We start from the raw sequence: 21,168 nt of genomic DNA, 5'->3' as shown, positions 1-21,168 counted from the left end.
CTATGTATGTCATATTAGAGGGGCAAGCTATCATCTTCCGAAAAAGATAAAGAGTGAGATGATGAATGGTGCTTTTAAACTGATTTATCTTACAGAATTTAACAGGCTTCCTTAGAGAGCTCCACGTCAGTACTTTCATGTCATTCAAGTTTAAGAGCACATGTTTGCAAAGGCCGCAGAGATAAACAGCTGAGAGAAAGAGATTCTATCCATAACACATCTTGCACTTTTCAATCATTTTAGCTTCAAAGTTTTACGTGGTTATCAATAAAAATGAAGCTGTTGGATAGTTAGATTTGCTTGAGAGAAGTTATTTATCGCCGTGTTGTAGTTCAAGTAAAGAAAAGTCTTGGAAAATACTTCAATTGAGATAAACTGATTATAAAACGGCTTTGCTTATAGAATGGCGTTGATTAGAACTAGGACTGTCGTCATAAAATGAATGTCAAAAAAGTATTGAATAATCTTGTCTAATATTTTATTTTCCTTGTAATACACTTGGAACATTAGATTTAATTTATATTGAAATTATATTTACCAAACAGCCCTGAATCAATACAAATTACATTGAAACATTGCAGAATTCCCTTTTGCGCTAAATAAAACGTACCACAACAAAACATTTTAAATTTGTAAATGTCCACGTCTGTTTTTAAAACAAAAAAGTCAATAAAATTCCAAGAAGGTTAGAGTGACATCTAGTGTGTATGTATGATTTCAGTTCAAATACCAACCCGATACAGACACCTTAAATGCCATTGGAAAATAAAACTATTAGTTTGTAATTCCTTGTATTATCATCAATTTCCTAATAACAGGATATCAGAAAAGTAAAATATTCCTCTTTAAAAATACGTGTGATTTTTAAAAGTTATCTACAGCTTCTAATTAAAATAATCTCTATGAAGTGTGGTTTTAATCTAAAACTATATCTCGCAAAGCTGCTTAATAAATATATTACATGGCACTTATCTAATTATGAAGCACGCTATGTTTAATCTACAGAAAGAGGTAGCGAAACAATTTAATTCAAAAAAGGACAGGTTAACATGACAGATACTGTAATCACACAAAGTTTTTTTGATCTTTTATTGTTTCTTCACTCGGGAGACAATAAAGCTCTGAGCCTGACTCAGTATTCAGCTGGTAGGTGAACAAACGATGTGTTAAATTGTGAGGCTGTCGCCCCGCAAGAATACAGTATCTGTCCAGCTGTAAATTAGTAATGACAGAAAAATTAATTGGATACGTTCAAAGACTTTTCGAAGAGGACGGTGGTCTTCCTTGCCTGGTGCAAAGATGTACCGGCTTTTACATTAACACGTTTAAACCGGTTAGTGGTTAATAATAATACTGGTGATTTTGGTGCAGCCTCTCTTCTTGAACGTACCTTACTTTTCACGTGCCACACAGTCATGCTCGTGCCAGTTCCTGTGACGTCAACCGGCCGTTAATGTCCAACGGAAGACGCAACGAACGCTTACGACGAGGAGAAAAAAACACTAGAGGCTTTCAAATGTTTTTGAACGGTTCTCCGAGCTCACCGAAACACGGCCCCTTAACGGGTGGTACGGCCGACCAGAACGCAGAGCGAGGGTCGGAGGAAGGAGAAAATATGAAACCAGACGCAGCAGAGGCCCCACAGCAGTGCCCCGGGGTCAGAGGTGCAGGTGTGGAAACCGGCTCGGAGACGCCAGGCCTCCACCCGAAGACAGCCGTGCGGAGGAGGCTTCTCACACCGTCACCTGAGGGAGAGGGGTGTGCTGAGACGACACAGCAAGCACTGAACCTACCACCAGTTTACATCTCCAGTCACAGATTCAGCCATGTGGAGAGGGCTGCCCTGTTCTGCGACCAGATTCTGGGACAATGCAAGGTACAGTAATAGTACAAACTTCAGTCACGCAATGTGAGCATCTCCTACCAGAGACCGCCTCAGAGCTCCAAGCCACAGCTGCTGGTTTTTACCTGCTAACCCTTTCCTAACGAGCTTTATCTTCATGTCACCCACTGAAGCTCAGCAGGTGTGAGCCTGGTCAGTACCTGGATGGGAGACCTCCTGGGAAAAACTAAGGTTGCTGCTGGAAGAGGTGTTAGTGGGGCCAGCAGGGGGCGCTCACCCTGCGGTCCATGTGGGTCCTAATGCCCCAGTATGGTGACGGGGACACTATACTGTAAACAGGCGCCGTCCTTCGGATGAGACGTAAAACCGAGGTCCTGACTCTCTGTGGTCATTACAAATCCCAGGGCATTTCTCGAAAAGAGAGGGGTGTAACCCCGGCATTCTGGCCAAATTTCCCATTGGTCCTTACCAATCATGGCCTCCTAATAATCCCGCTCTATGAATTGGCTTCATTACTCTGCTCTCCTCCCCACTGAGAGCTAGTGTGTGGTGAACATACTGGCACACCGTGGCTGCCATTGCAGGTGGATGCTGCACATTGGTGGCGGTGGAGGGGAGTCCCCATTACCTGTAAAGCGCTTTGAGTGGAGTGTCCAGAAAAGCACTATATAAACGTGAGCAATTATTATTATTATTACCATACCTCTATCTGATCTTTGGCACCTCTCTCCTCTACACTCTGCTCTTAGCCTGTAGGGCTACACAAGCACGGCTCATACTGATATTTCACATCTATTTTGTGTTTGCAAACGCTCACTTATGTTTCCGATGTGAGTTTAGGCAGAGGATGCCGATGAAGCTCTAAGCAACTATTTGATCAAAAACCTTGCCACTAACAGTTCTTGGATTGGAGTATGGAAAACAAATCCAGAGTACTTCTTTAGAAACTGTGAAGATGGCCAGATACCTTATGTTGGTATTCTAGTTGAGGTACGTTGTTCTGAAATTGACCTTGAAGTCATTTTATAAAGACTTAAGTAAAATATCTCATCTACAGCAAGTGGGGAAACATCAATGTGAAAACAAGACATTAAAAGTGAATAAGAATCCTAAAATTTAAAAAAAATTAACTTGTTTAGGTAAACATTCTCCTTTACGACTACAATAAAGTGTGTATTTTGTTAATTTTGTATTTTACAGTTTAATGCACATTGTGCTGCATAATTAAATCGGTAAAAAAACTCTTTTAGGTGAATAGCAAGCCATGTCAAGAAATGCTTCCTCCTCTGCGAGTCACTGTTTCCATTGTGGAGCCATTTTCTTCAAATATTTCTAATCTGCCAAGAGAGCTAGCTGAGGAAATATTGAAAGAACATGATTACTGTGTCCCAGTTCTGGATGTATACCCCATAGAGGGATTAGATAGTTCAATGAAAAACATTGCCCAAGCTTTGGAAAATGCACGGTACAGTATTTGATTTTTATTTAATAAGCACACTGAGAAAATTAGTTGTATTGGTATAAAATTGGTCCTTTATGGCTTTTATTTGTTAATTAATTGAAAAATTACGTAATTCCAATGATTGTCATGATGTATTCTTGTCATTATAAAACACTAGTAAATTGTTCCTCAGTGGTTTACAGAACATCAATTAAGTGTTCAGATTTGAGTTCTTTTAGAGACAATGTTTATTGGTTTTATGTGAACACACATTAAAGAAGGCTGAATATTCTATGTAGAACAGCTCTCTACAACACAGATGGTTATGTAACATTCGAACTTAATTTACATTTTGACAAATCAAGGTTTTTCTATGATGTTCTCTGGAGAGACTGGGATGACGAAGAGGAATGTGAAGAATATGCTGGCGTTATTGAGAAACGCCTACAGCTGTGAGTGTTTACACTTGCCATTCAAGCAAGAAATGAAAACTACAAAGATAAATGGGCAAAAATGGAAACACCAATGTAACTTCACTTAATAGGTGTTGAGCTACCTCTGTATCCTGTAGTATAGAATTGACTGCAGTCCGGAATTCTGCAGAATGGATGTGACATCTTTTTTTCCCCACAACGGAGTCAATTCAGTGCTAAATAATAGAGGTGCAGAAGAGTCATTAAGGCATCATTCCAGAATATCCATTAAAAGCTTGATTGGGTTGAGATCTGGTGACTGAGGCCATAACATACAGTATGGACAACAGCAATGTCATGCTCATTAAACCATTGGGCAATCATACATGCACTGTGGAAAGCAGCATTGCCACCCTGAAAGACACTGCTCCAAGCAAGAAAGAAATGTTACAACATGGTGTAAAGATGATGAGTATCACTAAATAACAATATGTACAGTATTGACCTTTTCTTCTAATGGAACAAATGAACCCAAACTAAGGAAGTTGTGCCCCACAACATTATGGAACCCTACCAAGCACTCAGGGTAGTAGAGTTCTTAAAAGTCGGCACACATGTTTGTCGAGAACATAATAAAGGATGATTCATCTGAACATGTTACATTTGCTTGCTTGGTAGCCCATTACTTGTTGGTAACATTATTTGCATGTGGATGCTCTTTTTTCCCCCCAATATATTTGGTGTTTACTCCAGTGGTTCCTTGTATTTTCCCCCACTCCCTGTAGCTCTAGTATTAAGTTAGGAAATGTAACTTCTATTTTAAAATTTCCAAATTGTTTTTACATCTTACATCCATGCCTTTTACAGGTACTATGACATTCAGGATGGGACTATTCCAGGCCCAATTGGTACGCGTTTTAAGAAGACCCTAGAGGAATACAGGAATAAACAATTAGAGCTGACTGAGTATCAGAGCACCATTGGAGATGATCCATTACCTATAGAAGCTGTTGAATGCTGGAAAAAGCACTATGAAATCTTAATGCTTGCTAGATTTCTAAGATTATGGGAAGACTTGCGCCTCAGGTAAGAGTTTTATTTATATTTTAAGAGCTTCATTAGTTCCCCAGTTACCATATTACATCATTTATCTTTTGATTTAACATTGTATAGTAGCTTTTCATTGCTAGGTGAAGTAATATTTTGTATTAGGTTTTTAAACATCTTTAACCTTTAAGCGGGTTTAAGGGGGACAAGCTGACATAATCGAAAGCAGATATCAGAAGCATATTATACAATAATTCTTTCCTTAATCACAGGGCTCATGGACCATTCTTTCCCAGAATATTTAAACGAAGAAAAGGTCAAAGGGCCTCTGGAAAAATTGTAAACCATATAGTAACCCAGATAATGACAGCTGATATGGTATGTTTGTAAAAAGTTTTCATAAGTCAAATTTATCAGTTAATACAGTTACTTGCTAAATAAACCACTGCAGTATTATACTTTTAACATTTTGTGTAGAATAGCTCTTCAACTAATAACCAAAACTGAAGAGAACTGTGTGAAATTCTTTTACACTGTTTTAATGGAGCATCTTTCTTTGGAAGAGCAGATAAAGAACCTCTCTGCTGACACCCTGATTCAACAGCATGACAGTCTATCTGCAGCTCTAGACTCCTGCTTCTCTGGAGACATAGTGATGGTTTTCCCAGGGAAATATCAGGCTGCCGCACTTAGTTGTTTGGTAGATGACATCACTATACAAGGTACAAATTAATTGAACTCAATGTTAATTCATATATGGTATACACTGCACACATGGTGACTTTTTAATTGCTTTATTTTTTGTCTTTAGGAACTCAAAACCAAAAAGATGCAGTTATTTTTTCAGATCCAACACATGATACTTTTATTGCATCCAAAGCCTCAAATGTAACTCTGATGAACCTAACTTTAGTTCAGCGTGAGACCTGTGATGGCATTATAGTAGTAGAATCTGGTCAAATGACTTTGGAGAATTGCATACTGAAGTGCGAAGGGACTGGCATCTGCGTTCTGACAGGAGCTACCTTGGTTATGAAAAACTGCGAGATCTTTGGTGCTCAGGTAACCTAACAAAAAAACTCTCATCTTTGAAACTCATTTTAAAAGACATACTGCCATACATGCATAGCTGCCTGTTAAGTATCTAAAATATTATAAAGGTAAATGTTAGGTTATTTCCTTTAATGACAGCTGAATTAATTTTCAGCCACATAACATGTTGAATGACTTGTCTCCATCTTTCATTATATACCTAATTTAATAACTGAGTGTAAGTATTTATTCTCTCCAGGGGGCAGGGGTAGAACTCTATCCTGGAAGTGTTGCAGAACTGGAGGGGAATAATATCCACCACTGTAGCAATTTCAAGACATCAAATTTCAAAGATATCTTGAAAACCTCACTAGGAGGCATCTCTGTAAAGGTAACACCTATACAAACATTCTTAATATTAAATCAGATATATCCTGAATCATAAATGCTTAAACATGTTTTAGATTACTCATTTTACTTTTAAGTGTAACTTAAGTATATTTACTTCTTGACTATTTTTACTTGAAAGATGATTTGATTAATCAAAAGCAGTATTTTAGAAAAAGTTAAAGGCCAAACTGGCTTTAACATGGAGACCAGACACTTCATTTTAATAATAAATGTTGGATGTTCATCCTTTTGTAACACAGAGCACAGTAGCATTATGGATACTCAATGGCTTGTTATATATTGATTTATTAACAGGTTCTTCCAGAGCCAAAACTGAAGATGCGCAATAACTATATTCATAACAACCAAGGCTATGGAGTAACCATCATTGGACCCAATAATCTTTGTCAAATACATGAGGATGATCTGGAGCAGCTTTCTAGTGGAGACCAAAGAGAGACAGATCTCCTTTCAAAGGCAATACAAAACCTTAGTCTTGAAATTAATACTAATAAACTTGTAGCCAATACCATGGGAGACATTGGGTGTCTCCATAATATTTCTGCATCTTCTTAATCTGACAAAATCCAAGATATTTTTTAACTATGAAAACTTTTAATGTGCCTTTTTATGTTTATCAAAAACATTCCATTCAGTTCTTTAGGAGTTGTAAAAAACTCAAATCAGCTACAGGAGTGGTTCCATCCTAAAATCCACATACAAATCCACTCCCCAGTATCACAGATTAATAAAAGTTTTGTTTACCTACAAATTCATTTAAGCTGAATGGAACTGAACACTGATATTTTTAAGTTAAAAATGGATGGATGAAAGATTGCTCTCTCAAATGTTGTTAAAAACCTGAAAACTATATTTTAAAAGTTCCCAATCTTCATACTGTATGGTGCATTATGCCATGTATTATTGATGTTTATTACAAATGTGTACCATGGAAAGACTACTTAAAGCAAACCAATAAAAATCAACTTTAAATGTTTTATTTAAATCCACTGTGGGTAGAGTTTGTTATTCACATATTGCCTTTTTTACATTTAGTGGATTCCTTACATTTGACATACAGATTTGCCTTTTATTTTAAAACAATTTGACACTCCAAGCCTAGCTGAAGTCCAGATATTTTACAAGCATTCTATTGCAATTCACTGTGCAGAGATCGAGAACTGAATATCTTCGCTCAGAGGTATAAAACTCCTGTCCTGGAGGACCAGACAGTTTCTGCTTTTTCTTCCTCATGAGCCCTTAATTACCTAACTAAACTCAATATTTGCTTAACTGTACAAATCAAATTTCTCATTCTTAAGAGGATGGATTTAAAGAGACCTAGAAAATCTGCTGGACAGCATATATTGATACCTGGAGTTGGGCACACATGACCTAAAGCACTAACTGCATACTAAATTTAGAAACAAACTCCACAAAGACAGATTGAAAGTAAAAAAAAAAACCTCTGAGAACCACAAGTCCAAAGTTTTAAAGGTTTACTGAACATAAGGATTTCCATACACCATGGCCTTTTAGGAAAAATACACCCAAGCAGTATCCCTTTAGCATAAACGGTTCCTAAAATGCACCACCTCTGTAACCCCCTCCTCCCCTGTGTCCTCCACCTCCCCTGTATCCCCCATAGCCTGAGCCTCTGAAGCCTCCACCCCCTCCTCCATAGCCCCCTCCTCTGTATCCACCACCACCGCCTCCATTTCCAAATCCTCCATATCCACCACCTCTTCCGTAGCCACCTCCTCCGTAGCCACCCCCTCCTCCGTAGCCACCCCCGCCCTGGTAGCCTCCTCGGCCTCTGTAGCCCCCACCACCCTCATACCGCGCCATCTTCGGAGGCCGTGGGCCATCCCCAAACCTGGAAAATAAAAATCATTATTTGTCACAGAGAAAAAAAAAATGTTCAAACTGGATAACTAGATGAATATCCTGTTGGTTTAATACAACATGTCATGAACAATTCAGCTGACCTTCAGGGCACAGCTCAAAACCAAATATCAGAAAAATTAAATTACCTTGAGTTGTTCACCATTAGGTGTATCCCTGCGGCAGAGGGTTTTGAAATTTGACGAATGATGTTCAACATGCGTTCATTCACAGGACCCATCTGTCTTATGTATTCAGGATCTTTAGTTACTTCGACAACAAGTGCCTCTACTCCTGTTCTGAGAGCAGCAATACAGGCAGCAACATCATGAGGCATCTTCAGTTTTATCCTAGAAAGAGATGACAATTCACCAAATAGTACTGGGCCTCAGGTATCCTGAACAACCTTACTATATGCAATTTACTATACTATATGCAAAAGCTCTTCTGGAATTTCAGTCAAAGCTAGAGTATTTCATCCATGTGTTCTAGTAAAAGGATAATCCTTTATATAAACTAGACTGTCATGGACATAAAAAGAAAAGTGAGAATCCCAGGCTACCAGTAGTATAGGCCGAGGCAGCCTTTACAGGTTCTTGTGAAACAAGTCAAAAAATGAATAGTTGAGAGTACAAGCAGTAAATATATATACTCCAAATAATTTATTTTCTGTACTATGCAGATTCAGAAACACAATTTCATATTTGTAGTTAATTCTGGTTAATAATTACTAATATTAATTTATAACAAACTTATTATATAGGCAAAAGAATACAGAATCGATATTTACCATTCATCAAGTAAAATAAGTTCACCATCTGAAGTGATTTTCTTTGACCCAAACAGAATCAGCTGAAGAGGGCTGACCAAAGTCATTCCTTTTGCCGAGATGGCCCTTGTCCTGATCTGCACAAAATTTAAAATGCAGTGTTATATGAAATCAGGGTTACAACAACTATCCCTTCTGAATGCCCACAAATTTCATTTATTATGATGGCAGTTGCTTTCACTGCCCAAATAAGAAAAATATTTTGCAGTTAAAATTGACATGCTTTACATTATACCCTTCTGCATCCCTCATGAGCAAACTCACCTTTTCTCCAAACACAAAGAATGGTGAAGGATATTTCATGTCTTGGCTGCTGAAGGGACAGTTAACAGAGGATTTGTGGATTAAAGCATTGCGCCCCTCGGTGGTGAGGATCTTCCTTTTCTCCTTGTGATAGCAAACGTTGGGATAAAAGCCAAATGTCAGCAAGGAGATGACCACATCCAGATTGTTATCTGGCCCGAAGTTATTGAACATCTGTGTCATCAAGCACTCTGAAAAATAAAACAACCTTCTGAAAACTCAAAAGCAAAATTATACACACTTCAAAACAAACCCACAATTTCTAGGTTTCCCCAATCAAGTGAAAACACCACAAAATGTTTACCTTCGGGAAATCCAGAATTAACGAGGATATCCTTAAGCTGCACTTTAGCCTCCCATGTCATCCGCAGAGTGGCCATGTTTAGCCTTTTGTGCTCACAAAATCGAACTTCTGCGTCTTCGCCACCCATTCTACAAGTAAAGACAAGAATATCTGGCAATAAAGATAGTCATGGGGTTACAGAACTAGATGTATGAGGATTAACCACAGGATTGGATATTAAGAATAGAGTTTAAAATTTGGATTAGTCATTTAAACGAACATACCTGGCATCATCCCAGGCCTGGAACACAGAAAGAAGGGCTACGTGATCCGAGAACCTAGTCCCTGCAAAGTTCCTGTGGACAAACCCCAGACGCTTCCCTTCATTGATGAAAGGCTCAGGGAAACAAGTGGCGGCTGATATTGTGCACACAGCATCGCCAACACTGGAAGAGAGGCAGGGAAAATCTTGTTGCAGTTGCTAAGCAATTTTTATCCATTCGTTCATTTATATATACACATTCACAACTTCTATATATAGGTCATGAGTACACAAGGACATTTAAGACCTTTAGATTGCACGACTGGTATGAAATTAACCAATTGTAAAGATTATAAGACTCACTTGATAATGCAGCCCATAATCATCATCTTTCCAAGACGTGGTTCAATGGGGAGTTTGGCAAGGATTCTGCCTAGAGGGGTCAACTCATCATTGGTATCCAAAGCATCCAGTTCTTAAAATAACAAAAGTTCATTTGCATTACTGGATAGGTTTTAAAAAAAAAATGCCAAGAAACTATATTAGCCTGATGTGCAAATTAGTGGTGCTTGATCCTTGTTCTGGTGTTCCTGCTTTTATAATGTTGTATTTGCTCCTGCTGAATTAATTACAGGCTAATTGATTTCAGTTTTTATTTTTAAAGTTAGCTTTCAGGTCATAAAAACCTGAATGGAATTTGAAATTGATAACAACCCTCTTAATTAGGGATTGAAGGTTTAAAAACAGCCTTCATTCAGATTTGTGAGATCAGATGTGACCAACTATTTAAGCAGACTGAAAAATATTAAGTGCACGAATACACTGACATTTCAACTCCTCTGTTAATATGTGACTAGTTTATGATGAAATGAGTTTTTTTTAAGCAGAAATAAGGAACAGAATCTTAAATTAGCAAGCTGTAGGTTGCTTATCATACCCAAGCGCATTAAAGTGAATAAACGTCAGGTTTAGCAGAGTCCTTAATTTAAAAGTGGTATGTGGTCTTGAAGCATGTTAACGTTAAACAAGTTAAAAATATTTTTAAAACCCAGGCCTGAGAACAGAAAAAGTCCCAAGCAGATTTATTATATGCACCAATTAGTACCAGTGATTAAGTGCCCAGGAAGAACTAAAACCAGCAGACAGTGGGTCTCCCAGGACAAAGACTAAGGACCACTTGTATAAATTGTACCTCTCAAAGTATGCTCTGCTTCAATAACTGCATCCAAGGGAGGAGGCTCAATAGCTTTTGATAAGAAATGTCCAATGCCCCCAAGCCTTAGAAGCTTGATGCTGAGGGCTACTTCATGCAGAGGAGTACGGAAAATCTCAGGGGTCATGTGTGTTTCGAGTCTGGGGAAAAAAATGGCAGGAACAGGATTCACTTTTTTGTCATCTTAGGAATTTCACTGTTACGTGCATCAAGATGTTTTCAATCCCAATGTGCTAGGAAATGCAATCCCTATTGATAGTTTCTAGGTTTCTAAGCAGCGTGCTGCTCAGCTAATGATGAGAGCGTCAACTAAGATTCTTCTAATTAACACCAGCGCAAGAAAAAAAATGAAAGAAACCCAAAGGATGAAAATGTAAATGAATGCTTGCAAAGTGACCAGATGTTCTGTACTAGGTCATTTCGAACATGTAAATGAGGACTTGCTTTACCTTTCAAAGCGTGTTCTGCTACACAGATGGAAACAGAATCCAGGTCGGACTCGGCCAGCTCTGCCTTTCCGCTGTTCCAAATTTGTCTTGGATGCCCAGACTGTAGCATAGTTAGTCATGTTGTTGTGGGCTGTAAACAGTTTAACCTTTTGCCTTTAATTTAAAAACGAGAACACAGCTCTAAGTCATCAAATCATATTACACAAGTAGGCTATCCAGGAGAACTAGGTAGATTTGTTCCCGGGGGGGGGGGGGGGGCAATTTATAAGCTTAAATTAAATATAATTGCTCCTTTGACCTATTAATGGATTTAACAGATCTACAATTTACAAGTTAATAGAACATTAACAAGAACTTACTTGCAGGAGTCAATCACGTAGACAACATCATTGATTGTAATACTGGTCTCTGCAATATTTGTGGACAAGATAACCTGTAAAAACAAAATCATCTCTCACATACAGTGCAAACATTGTAAAATCTTCATATAGTTTTTAAGAGCAATTGAGTTTTAGCTATATAAAGATGCAGAATGCATTTTTTAAAGGGAAGAAATAATAAAAATTAGCTCTGAACTACATTTGTCATTTTTCCGAAATTACACAGCTCTAGCTATTTTTTATAACACATGTTTAAAGGGCAATTAAAATACCACTAAGGCCAAATTAATTTGGTGGGAGCCAAATTAGACAATATCCATTTCACCTATGAACCCAAATATTTAAAAAAAAGGTTTATAACAATAAAACACTGCAGAACATGACTAACCTTTGTAACATTGTCGGGCACAGGATCAAACACTCTCCTCTGTTCCTCACGTGGAATCTGGGAGTGTAAAGGCAAAACCCTATAGCGGTGACTTGCTAAGAAAAAGAGAGGAAATGAATAACAATAAAATAAAATCCACAGAAGGGCAGCACTTATTTCAAAATCTCTGCAGTGCCGAATTAGAAAGCCACCTACCAAAATGTGGATTCATCTCCAGATGCCTCTGCATAGAGTAAATGAGATTCCAGCCAGGCAAGAACACCAGCACAGCTCCAGGAACGCTGAGTGTTTCAATGTATTTCAGCAAAGCTTCAATCAGTTCAAAGGGCGTTTCCTTCTCATTTATCTGGGCCATGGAGTTTTTGGTCTCGGGGCCATATTCTGGTCCACATATAACATTACAGTTTGTCTGAAACAGAGCGATGCTTAAAAATTACTGGAATTTAAATAATTGCAACAGTCTGCTTGCTAATCTAGGATAAATGTAATAAGACATTCATACTTTGCAATGAAACTGATAAATGGCAGGACTGACTGCACAGTAGGATCACAATATGACCTTATGGTCATGTAGAGCTACTGTCGAAAGCATTCAAGCAAAATCAGGATAAAGAGCAATAAAGAATTACCTCTTCATCTCCACCCTCTTCATCTTTATCCTTTTTCTTTTTATCAGATGGGGGAGGAACAAACTGAGTCATCTGGATACAGTCCTCCAGGAAATACTCTTGATAAGGAAAACTGCATTATTTGGCTTGCATTGTGCATATGATACACAGTCACACAAACAGTGCACTTTGGATAAGTTGTCTGCATGTGAAAAACTATATCAGTATGAACGTAATGCCTTAATCCAAAAAGTAATGAAACAATCTTGATTACAGCTGCAAAAAATATTTTTCAAGCATTTTAAAAACAAACCTTGAACTGGATATGTTCGTCCAAAAACCTCTATCACTGGACAGTTGAAGAAATATTCACGGAACATGGTGGTGTCAATAGTAGCAGACATGAGAATGACTCTGATTTCTGGGAAAGCCTGTACAACATCCCTCAGGACAACCATAAGAAAGTCAGTCTGAAACAGGAAAAACATTTTAGTCCCTCTTCAACTAAGATCTCAAAAACAAGATTGCAATGTGACAAATACTCAGAATTTTTATATTCAAAATCACTGAGGCTTTAAGATCTAGAAAAAATTAAATGTGAAATACTGACATTCAGATCTCTTTCATGAATTTCATCCACAATGACATGACTGATTCCTCGAATACCAGATTCCAATTTTCTTAGCAGTACACCTGCAGAAGAAAAAAAAAATACTACAATTAAAAACACCCAAATGAACCTACTTAAAATTGGAATATCCTCTCATTGTCAAGATGGAAATGCTATAGCTTATGCCTCTTATTTCAAAGTAAAGGCTGAATTGGAACAGGCTTGTTCTCAGAGCACAGGCTGAGCTCTTCAGTCCAGCAATCTCTTTTCTAAAGCTAGTGACAGAACCAAATAGTGAGCAGGGATTCTCTAAGAACTGGCACACAACTGATTGGTGTGCAAATGACTCTCAGCACGCCTGCATCTTGTCAAGTACCTGTGGGTTTGCAGTGTCACCAGAGAGACACAAATTTCCCCCAGTCTGGCTAAATCTCTGACTGTAAGCGACACCTACCCACTGTGCAGAAAAGAATGCTGGCGTGGGGTCTGGGCAGGATGGACTCGAAACGCACACTGTACCCACAGCTTTTCCCCAAATCTTCGCCCCGCTCAGAGCCGACACGTTCAGCTACAGAAACCGCACTGATTCGGCGAGGCTACCAAAACAAAGATAAACAGCATTTTGTTGTATTCTAGACAGTTTTTACATGTCTATTTTAGATTACTTTGTTGTCCTCTCATTCAGTGGTCACACTTTTTTTGTGTCCTTACCTGGGTGACAACAATGTTACAATCTGAAGCTTTTCCATTCTTGATGTATTCATCCAGGATATACTGCGGAACCTGAGTGGTTTTTCCACAGCCTGTGGCACCTCTAATGATGACGACAGAATTACTGTGGATTGCAGTCATAATCTCCTGTTCAAACTTCTTCACGGGCAGCTGCTCACGCTCTTGAAGAATCTGAAATGGAGATGTCTGGGTGATCAAAATTATGCTGTGTCCACAGGATGAAATTCTGTGCACCATAAAGAATAAAGAAATAAAGTACTGCACGTGACGCACACCTGTTGCAGGGTTTGGTCATGTTCCAGCTGATACATCAGTTCATTTTGTAGATCTGAACTGATCTGTTCCGGGGTACACTGGGAGGGAAAAAACAAAACAAAAAGAATCCTTAATTTCTCACCAGAACTTGCATTCAGCTGTAGTGGTGTTCTCTAAGCAAATAATGAAAATTCACGAAAGACTGAACACAAATGAAATAATATGGGTAATACAAGTCAGGCAGCACAGATAGTTCCCCAAGATCTTCTCACACAAGATATGTAAAATGAAAATGCCACAGGGAGCACTAAAACTACTTAATGATGCAGAAAGAACAGAAACAGCTCAGCACTTACAAAAGCAAGAGGTCCATCATCAATATTACTGCTTGTCCAGGGGTTCCAGTTGACTTGTGGTGGTGACCACGGCACTACACCAGCCATGCTCTGCTTCTGGGAGGGCTCAAAATGGGCAATTTTGCCCTGTATCAATGAAACAGGATTGCCTGGGGCTTCGGGCTGGGCATGTAAAAAAAAAAAAATTGCCAAATTCATTCATATTAATCTCGCAATTCACCCAAGACTTCGAGGAAAAAAAGATTCAAATGGGTCCTTAAGAGACTGTAGCATTGACAGTAACAGTCTGCCAACAAAGCATATTTAAAATAAAACACAGGTTCAGAGAACATGTGAAAAAGTGTTTGGAGTATTTACACAAGGAATATGTTGACGACTCAACAAGTTGTGCCACTCAACAATTCCACCCGTTACACTTCTATTACACTCAACATATACATAATTCTCGGTTGTAACAAATGTAATGCTACTGAAGTTTCACCAGCCATGTTTGTCTTAAGAGAGCTCACCGGTAGAGGAATCTGAAGGCCCAGCTCCTGAACGACAGAGTGCAGCTGCCGCTGCAAATCGTCAGTAACATTTACTTCAAAGGCTTCCAGCTGCGTGAACAGAGAACAACAAGTTTTACACTTCTGTGGTGGTCTGATTCGGCTATATGTGACCTTTCAAGAACCATCTGGAACAGAATTTAATCCAAAAGGCCTGCCACCTGAGCAATGTGTGTATAGCCATAGTGAAATTTAATTGTAACATGTTGATTTTTAAATTTCAAGTCAGGGAAAAATAATTCATTTTCGATAATGAAGTCCAGGTCACAAACCCCCCTTTATTTCAAGACTCAGACACAAATCGATCTCAAAGTTCTTTCCAACACACCCCGTTACACAAAAGCTACCCCACTCACCGTTTCTCCTTCTTTCTTTTTGGTTTGTCCCGTGTAAGCCTCAATTACTCCAAGATGGTAGAGCTGTCTAACAAGAGAGAGCGCGCAGGACTGGGCAGCCAGCTTCTTGTTAGAGCCATGCTCACGGGCAAAGATTTCTGTCAAAAATAAAAACAGGTTAGGCACAGACCGAATCCATTTACAATGGAGCGCAAATACATTACGTTTTTTGGAAAGATCCAAGTGTAAAAAGTCTTCAAAATTCAGACAAAATTCAGCAAAAAAAAAGGAATGAATTATGAGTTAACTTTTATCCAAAGTGTAAAAGAAGGAATGGTACTTACTTCTGCCCAGTTGCCTTACAAAAATACTCATTTCAGCAATAAAACTCCTGTAACAACATAAAGGGTGAGATCAGCATTTTTCTCCAAACATTTACATAAAAACAATACTATAATTTAACTACAGAAGCTAAAAAACAGCTTGGTAAGTGAAATGAGTGGTTGCGTTTGGACACAAAAAATAATTTTTGCCAGCTTCAAATGTAGGGCTCAAGTCACTTCAGCACAACCTTTTATCAAACTGAAGAACGCCGGCGATGCACACACAACTACATACATTATTTCTCCTTCTAATTTTGTATTGATGCGATTTCAAAGACTGCTTTTTTGTGTATATAAATTGCATTTTAAATTTCAGGTTATGAAAGAAACACAACCCTTATAAACTGACAGGTCTGAAGAGAAAACATTTCTTTCAGTTTTTGTAACTACAAAAGCACATTTAAACATTCGATTTTACGGATAAAACAGTTATCTACAAAATGTAAGAAGTGAAGGCAAATTTCAATAACACCTAGAAGAGAAAAAATGTACTGTCAAAGCCATTACGACTGCCAATACATTAACCAACAGCAGACTCACAAAGGAAGCGATGAAGTGTAATTATTTAAACCAACGGAGAACTGACCTTTGAAGCACAGCAGCTTCAAGAGAAAGTGAAGTTTGCCTCTTAGAGGCCTATTATCCACTGCTACAATTAATCTTGGATGTCAGTATGTTTCTCTGCCAGGCTTAACAATGACCTTAGTCCCATCTGCCTTGTGGGCTTCTCGAAAACCTAATGGAACAGCAACACCAGAAATCAGAACCATGTACGTTACTATGTTCCCCCACTGGATGCAACCATGTGACAGCTTAGTGATGCCTAAGTCATGTCACATGTTTTGTAACATTAAGATAGTGATTTCTGGTGTTACCATCTCCCACAATATTACCTCGTTTAACGAAAAACAATATAAAGCAATAGGAAAATCTTCCATTATGCAGCAACACATTAAGGTTGTGCAATTTTTAAATGTTTAAGCATGTAACATAAGGTCTGCAAAGACAGAACATTCAGAGATCTCAAAAGGGATTAAACTGTGGAAATGTCAATGACAAAAACCAAGGTATGACTTAAAAACACTGATATTCTCCGAGCCTTCCTGGGGGTTCATGATACACCCAAAAAAGCTCTCTCTGTATCACATGCTAGCTGAGAAACATACTGTCACCACACAGAAAGAACGTCCTAAAAAAACCTAGAGCCACTGCCTTACTTTATAAATCAGGACACTTATGTTTTTGCAATTCAAACCCAGCTAACCCTTTCACATGCACAAAAGAGTGGAGACAGTTTGATTTAAGGCTTGCCCACCTAGGACATTATCAATTCACAGAAACACTGCAGCTTCAGCAGAGCAGCATACACATTTCAACACTTTTATGCAGATACAGAAGCCGATGTCTTAGAAAAACACTAAAACTGCTTCACAGTAACTTAGCCAAAAAGTTATAACTGAGTTTAAATGCATTAATAAGATCATAGTGTTATATAGTCTTAAGAACTCTTGACCTGCCAAAACTAAAAGCTTCTAACGCTCCTCATTTAAATAACTTCATATCATCATCACATTTGCATAACAGAGATGCTGCCATAACATTTTTCACTATTCACTCAAAGCATGGTTCACATAACACTAGTAAAAGGTGAAAAGCTGAATATCAAAGGAATGGACAAATGACCAAAAAACATTTTCTGACAAAAGAACCTCCAGTGGATCCCCCAGACCTGTTGTGGTCAGGCCCAACTTGGCTGTATTTGTAGTCTGACTGGTTCTTTTCCTTCTGAAAGAACTGGTTCAGACGGGCTTTGGCATTCTCTAGAGTCCAGTTACCATGAAGCCCAGCATTCAAATCAACTTCTTCAGACTCGAGAGTCTACAAGACAAAAAAAAAAAGCAGGAGTTACTGGTAATAATGGACATCTGTGTAACATTTAAAAGGAAAGGGTTATGGAAGCACCTTCTCTATGGAAAGTCTGAAAGGAAATTTGACCCATAGCTTTATAAAGATTCTCTAGAAACTAATCTCATGTCAAGTATCATAAAGTTACTTACATTAGACCGAAAAAATAGAATGCATCAATGTTTTCCTTTATTAAATGAAGTTTGAAAACCATTCTGTTAACCAGCTTGGAAAACTGCAGAATAATGGATTAATAAGGCTTACTGCTTGTGCTTCTTGTTCCTCCTTCTTTGAGTAGTAATCCTTAAGATTGGCGCCACGATCCCACTGGGCATTGTTAAAACCAGAATAGCCCAAACCAGTCACCCCTGGAACAGGTCCCGAGCTAGGTCCTGCTTCAGAACCTGAGTTGTGTACAACGAAGTTTTCCTGGTCAAATCAACAATCATTTTACCATATCACTGTCCATCAGTTTAGTATATACTGTCACTATACTGTTAATAGATGATACCATTAGCACTACACACACACTTTCTTTTTTTACCTATAGAAAACACTATTAAGCTCTAATTATCCATCTGCCAGCCAAGTGGCAGTCTGATATGTTCATATGACAACCACGTGTAATCAGTCCCCATTATTACTTGCTCCAGGGATCTCCTGGCATCTCACCTTGCTCAGCCTTTACAATCAGATGTGGAGGAATAGGTCCGTTTGGAGGCAGATTTCCAAAGCCGCCGCCGCTGCCTGCACCTGCTCCTCCCCCTCCTCCACCATCAGGACAATCACTGGCTGGTAAACTGGCCTTTAAACCAAAAGAAAACATTGGGATAAAAGCAACTAACCAGTAACCTTAACACCCATTTACAAATACATTCGCCTACTAACCCCCAATGCAGGGACGTCACTAGCATTCACTTCCCCCATACGGACAAGGTAATTGACGAAATCTCTGGCAGCGTTGGCTTGAGCATCCTTCTTATTGGTGGAGTTTCCCATTCCAGTGTAGTTGAAACCCTCGACACGGACCTGAGAGGACACAAGTGAATTAAACTGCACATTTTAGCGGCAATCTGACAACACGCAAGCTTCCCGAACCACTGATCCGTTTTAAAACTGCTGGAAGTCTAAAACAAAGCAGCCATTGTTAAAGAGAAAGAAGTATTTACATTTTCCTAATCCCTATTTTTGGTCTTGCTGATGAATTATTTGTCAGATATTTGAAGTAGGTTTAAGAAGATGACTCCGAAGAAGCTGTAATCACCTATAAAGCAGCAGGATAAATGTAGAACCATCCACATATTAAGGCTAACCTACTTGTTCTGCCTTGCATTGAAACAGATCATACAGAAGTCAACCTGAAAAAAAAAAGTACACAGGACATACAACAAGATGCATACCTCACACATAAATTTCTGTCGGTTTTTGTTTCCAGCTGCTCGAATTTCATAGTTGGGAGTGACTTTCCTCTTTCCACACCAGGCGTAAAGGAAGTTTTTAATGTCACCCATCGTGCGCTGACAATACTCCTGATAAGTGTAAGAATGAAATGTTGACAAAAAAAATAACATGGAACGGAAAAATCAGAAACTATGTATATATATCACTAAAAGTGTGAGTGCACGTATAAAATACATCTTAGAATACAACATTTTCAAAAGATCAATTGAAAACTCCCACTGTGCGTGACCGCAGTACTCAGTGCACACTAAACACTACTGTACTATGTAGACATTTTCAAGATCAACACTTTTGCTGTGCTACTGCTGAGTAGCTGATGAGGATTTTGCATGTGAATAAACGATGAAAGCTTAAAGCACAATTGCCAGAATCGTTTTTGGCTCTGTAAAAATGAAGCATTCTTTCAGTTGGACCCATGTTTTCTACATTATCTGCACGTACTCATGCCCTTGTAAAACCTCTTGCGTGTAGAGTTTAGGTTTGCACAGACAAGAAAATAAATCTAAATGAAGGTGCGGAGCGTGGCACCTTCAAACATATCTGAAAACATATTGCTAACATTGCTATCATATCATTGAGTTACAAAGCAACTGAAATGCAGCACCAGAGTATCGCAGTGTGGTATGCAGAGACACAAAAACCCGTATCTCACCAGTTAATAGAGGCTAACTCGCAATTACCGGCTTGAAGCTATCACAATTCATTGAACAGTACAGCTTCACTGGATATTTGGTATCTTTCTGAATTGCACACACATTTTCACGTCTGCAAAACAGAATTTCAAGATAAATGGCCCACAAACCTGTATAAACAGTCGCAAAGGAACCCACTTCCTCACCAAAATACAAAATGGCCGTCCCGGAAGCAAGCTATAATATCGGGGGCGGGGCCATCCAGTATTGGACCACGGTCTTCCAGAAAATAAAGTTATCGTATTAATCAGTCTCACCGTAAAATCTAACCTTAAGACTGTTAACCGCAGCAATATGGTGTAAAAAACGCCACACGTTGACCGTCTGTGTGCATTATTTGATAGACATGGTTGTGGCAAACATTTCAAAATTTAGGACGTTTAGTGATGTAGTGTTCCTTCTATATAGGGAATTTGTGTATCATTCAAGGTATAAATTGTTGCCGAGCAATATAAATTTATTAAGGTAAAAAGAAAACTTGGTACTTGGAGAAAAGGTACTTTATTTAGCATTATGTTTACACTTTACATTCTCATGTTTTGTAGGATACAGACCTTTTTAATGTCTAATTTGTGCACGCAGAAGGAAAGGGCAGAAGGCAGGTTTTTGAAAAAATGAAATTCCAATAAAATGTTTTTTTCCCCGAGGTCTCGTAGAATATTGGCCCATGTTTGCATAAAGTTCGAGTGAATTTTAATCTAGATGTTTAATAGTTTTGGGATTTTTCTGCTTTTAGAATGACCGTGATCAAATTGTTATTCTCAAAGTTGCTGAGATTTCGAATATAGAACTATTCAGCCTAACTGCATTTAATAGAAAACAATAGCTTTAGTACCCTGATGCAACTCAGATTATACAAAGTTGAATTATCTGTCAAACCCCAAATACTGTTGTAGAATACATCCATGCGTAAATATGCAAAAGTGAAACCTATAGCTGATAATAGCATACAACCGTTTACACGGATTAATATGCCACTGTATATTGACACTTAAAAAAAGGTTGTTAGACTGCATCTTCAAAACTGCATGAGCAGTAGTCTTTCCGCATGTAATTGTGTGTGGGAGGACCTAGGGAATTAGCAATTCATACCGTGCAGATACTCAATGACACCTGTAGAGGTCTC

General features: G+C 38.5%; 2 protein-coding genes across 4 annotated transcripts; one reads left to right on the top strand and one right to left on the bottom strand.

Moving 5' to 3' along the window:
- Positions 1-1,449: 1,449 nt before the first annotated feature.
- Positions 1,450-7,172, top strand: LOC102694029 (testicular spindle-associated protein SHCBP1L). The gene is made up of 10 exons (XM_006634660.3): positions 1,450-1,876; positions 2,684-2,833; positions 3,094-3,308; positions 3,650-3,736; positions 4,565-4,783; positions 5,017-5,122; positions 5,313-5,466; positions 5,556-5,806; positions 6,036-6,167; positions 6,482-7,172. Exons 1-10 carry the CDS (start codon positions 1,454-1,456, stop codon positions 6,740-6,742), a joined length of 1,998 nt encoding a protein of 665 aa, XP_006634723.2. The 5' UTR covers positions 1,450-1,453; the 3' UTR covers positions 6,743-7,172.
- dhx9 (DEAH (Asp-Glu-Ala-His) box helicase 9) lies at positions 7,149-20,200 on the bottom strand. 3 transcript variants are annotated; one of them, XM_015355098.2, is made up of 28 exons: positions 20,153-20,200; positions 19,290-19,418; positions 18,778-18,918; positions 18,562-18,694; positions 18,154-18,293; positions 17,714-17,862; positions 15,946-15,992; positions 15,623-15,759; positions 15,228-15,317; positions 14,719-14,880; positions 14,383-14,460; positions 14,087-14,278; positions 13,830-13,971; positions 13,376-13,458; positions 13,079-13,235; positions 12,787-12,884; positions 12,353-12,566; positions 12,158-12,252; positions 11,749-11,822; positions 11,390-11,542; positions 10,920-11,080; positions 10,091-10,202; positions 9,750-9,911; positions 9,487-9,614; positions 9,144-9,373; positions 8,841-8,956; positions 8,200-8,400; positions 7,149-8,042 (listed from the first exon to the last, which is right to left on the bottom strand). In XM_015355098.2, the coding sequence occupies exons 2-28, from the start codon at positions 19,398-19,400 to the stop codon at positions 7,748-7,750; spliced, it is 3,801 nt and encodes a 1,266-aa protein (XP_015210584.1). In that variant the 5' UTR covers positions 19,401-19,418; positions 20,153-20,200; the 3' UTR covers positions 7,149-7,747. The 3 variants fall into 3 exon arrangements, with proteins under 3 accessions (XP_015210584.1, XP_069050155.1, XP_015210585.1); XM_069194054.1 differs by lacking the exon at positions 20,153-20,200 and adding an exon at positions 20,003-20,101; XM_015355099.2 differs by lacking the exons at positions 17,714-17,862; positions 18,154-18,293; positions 18,562-18,694; ... (1 more) ...; positions 19,290-19,418; positions 20,153-20,200 and adding an exon at positions 16,571-17,650.
- Positions 20,201-21,168: the final 968 nt, after the last annotated feature.

The sequence above is a fragment of the Lepisosteus oculatus genome, chromosome 9 (genome assembly GCF_040954835.1).
Source record: "Lepisosteus oculatus isolate fLepOcu1 chromosome 9, fLepOcu1.hap2, whole genome shotgun sequence".
Lineage (NCBI taxonomy): Eukaryota > Metazoa > Chordata > Actinopteri > Semionotiformes > Lepisosteidae > Lepisosteus > Lepisosteus oculatus.
Note: the sequence above shows the minus strand (reverse complement) of the source record. Positions and strands in the feature narration are given on the sequence as shown.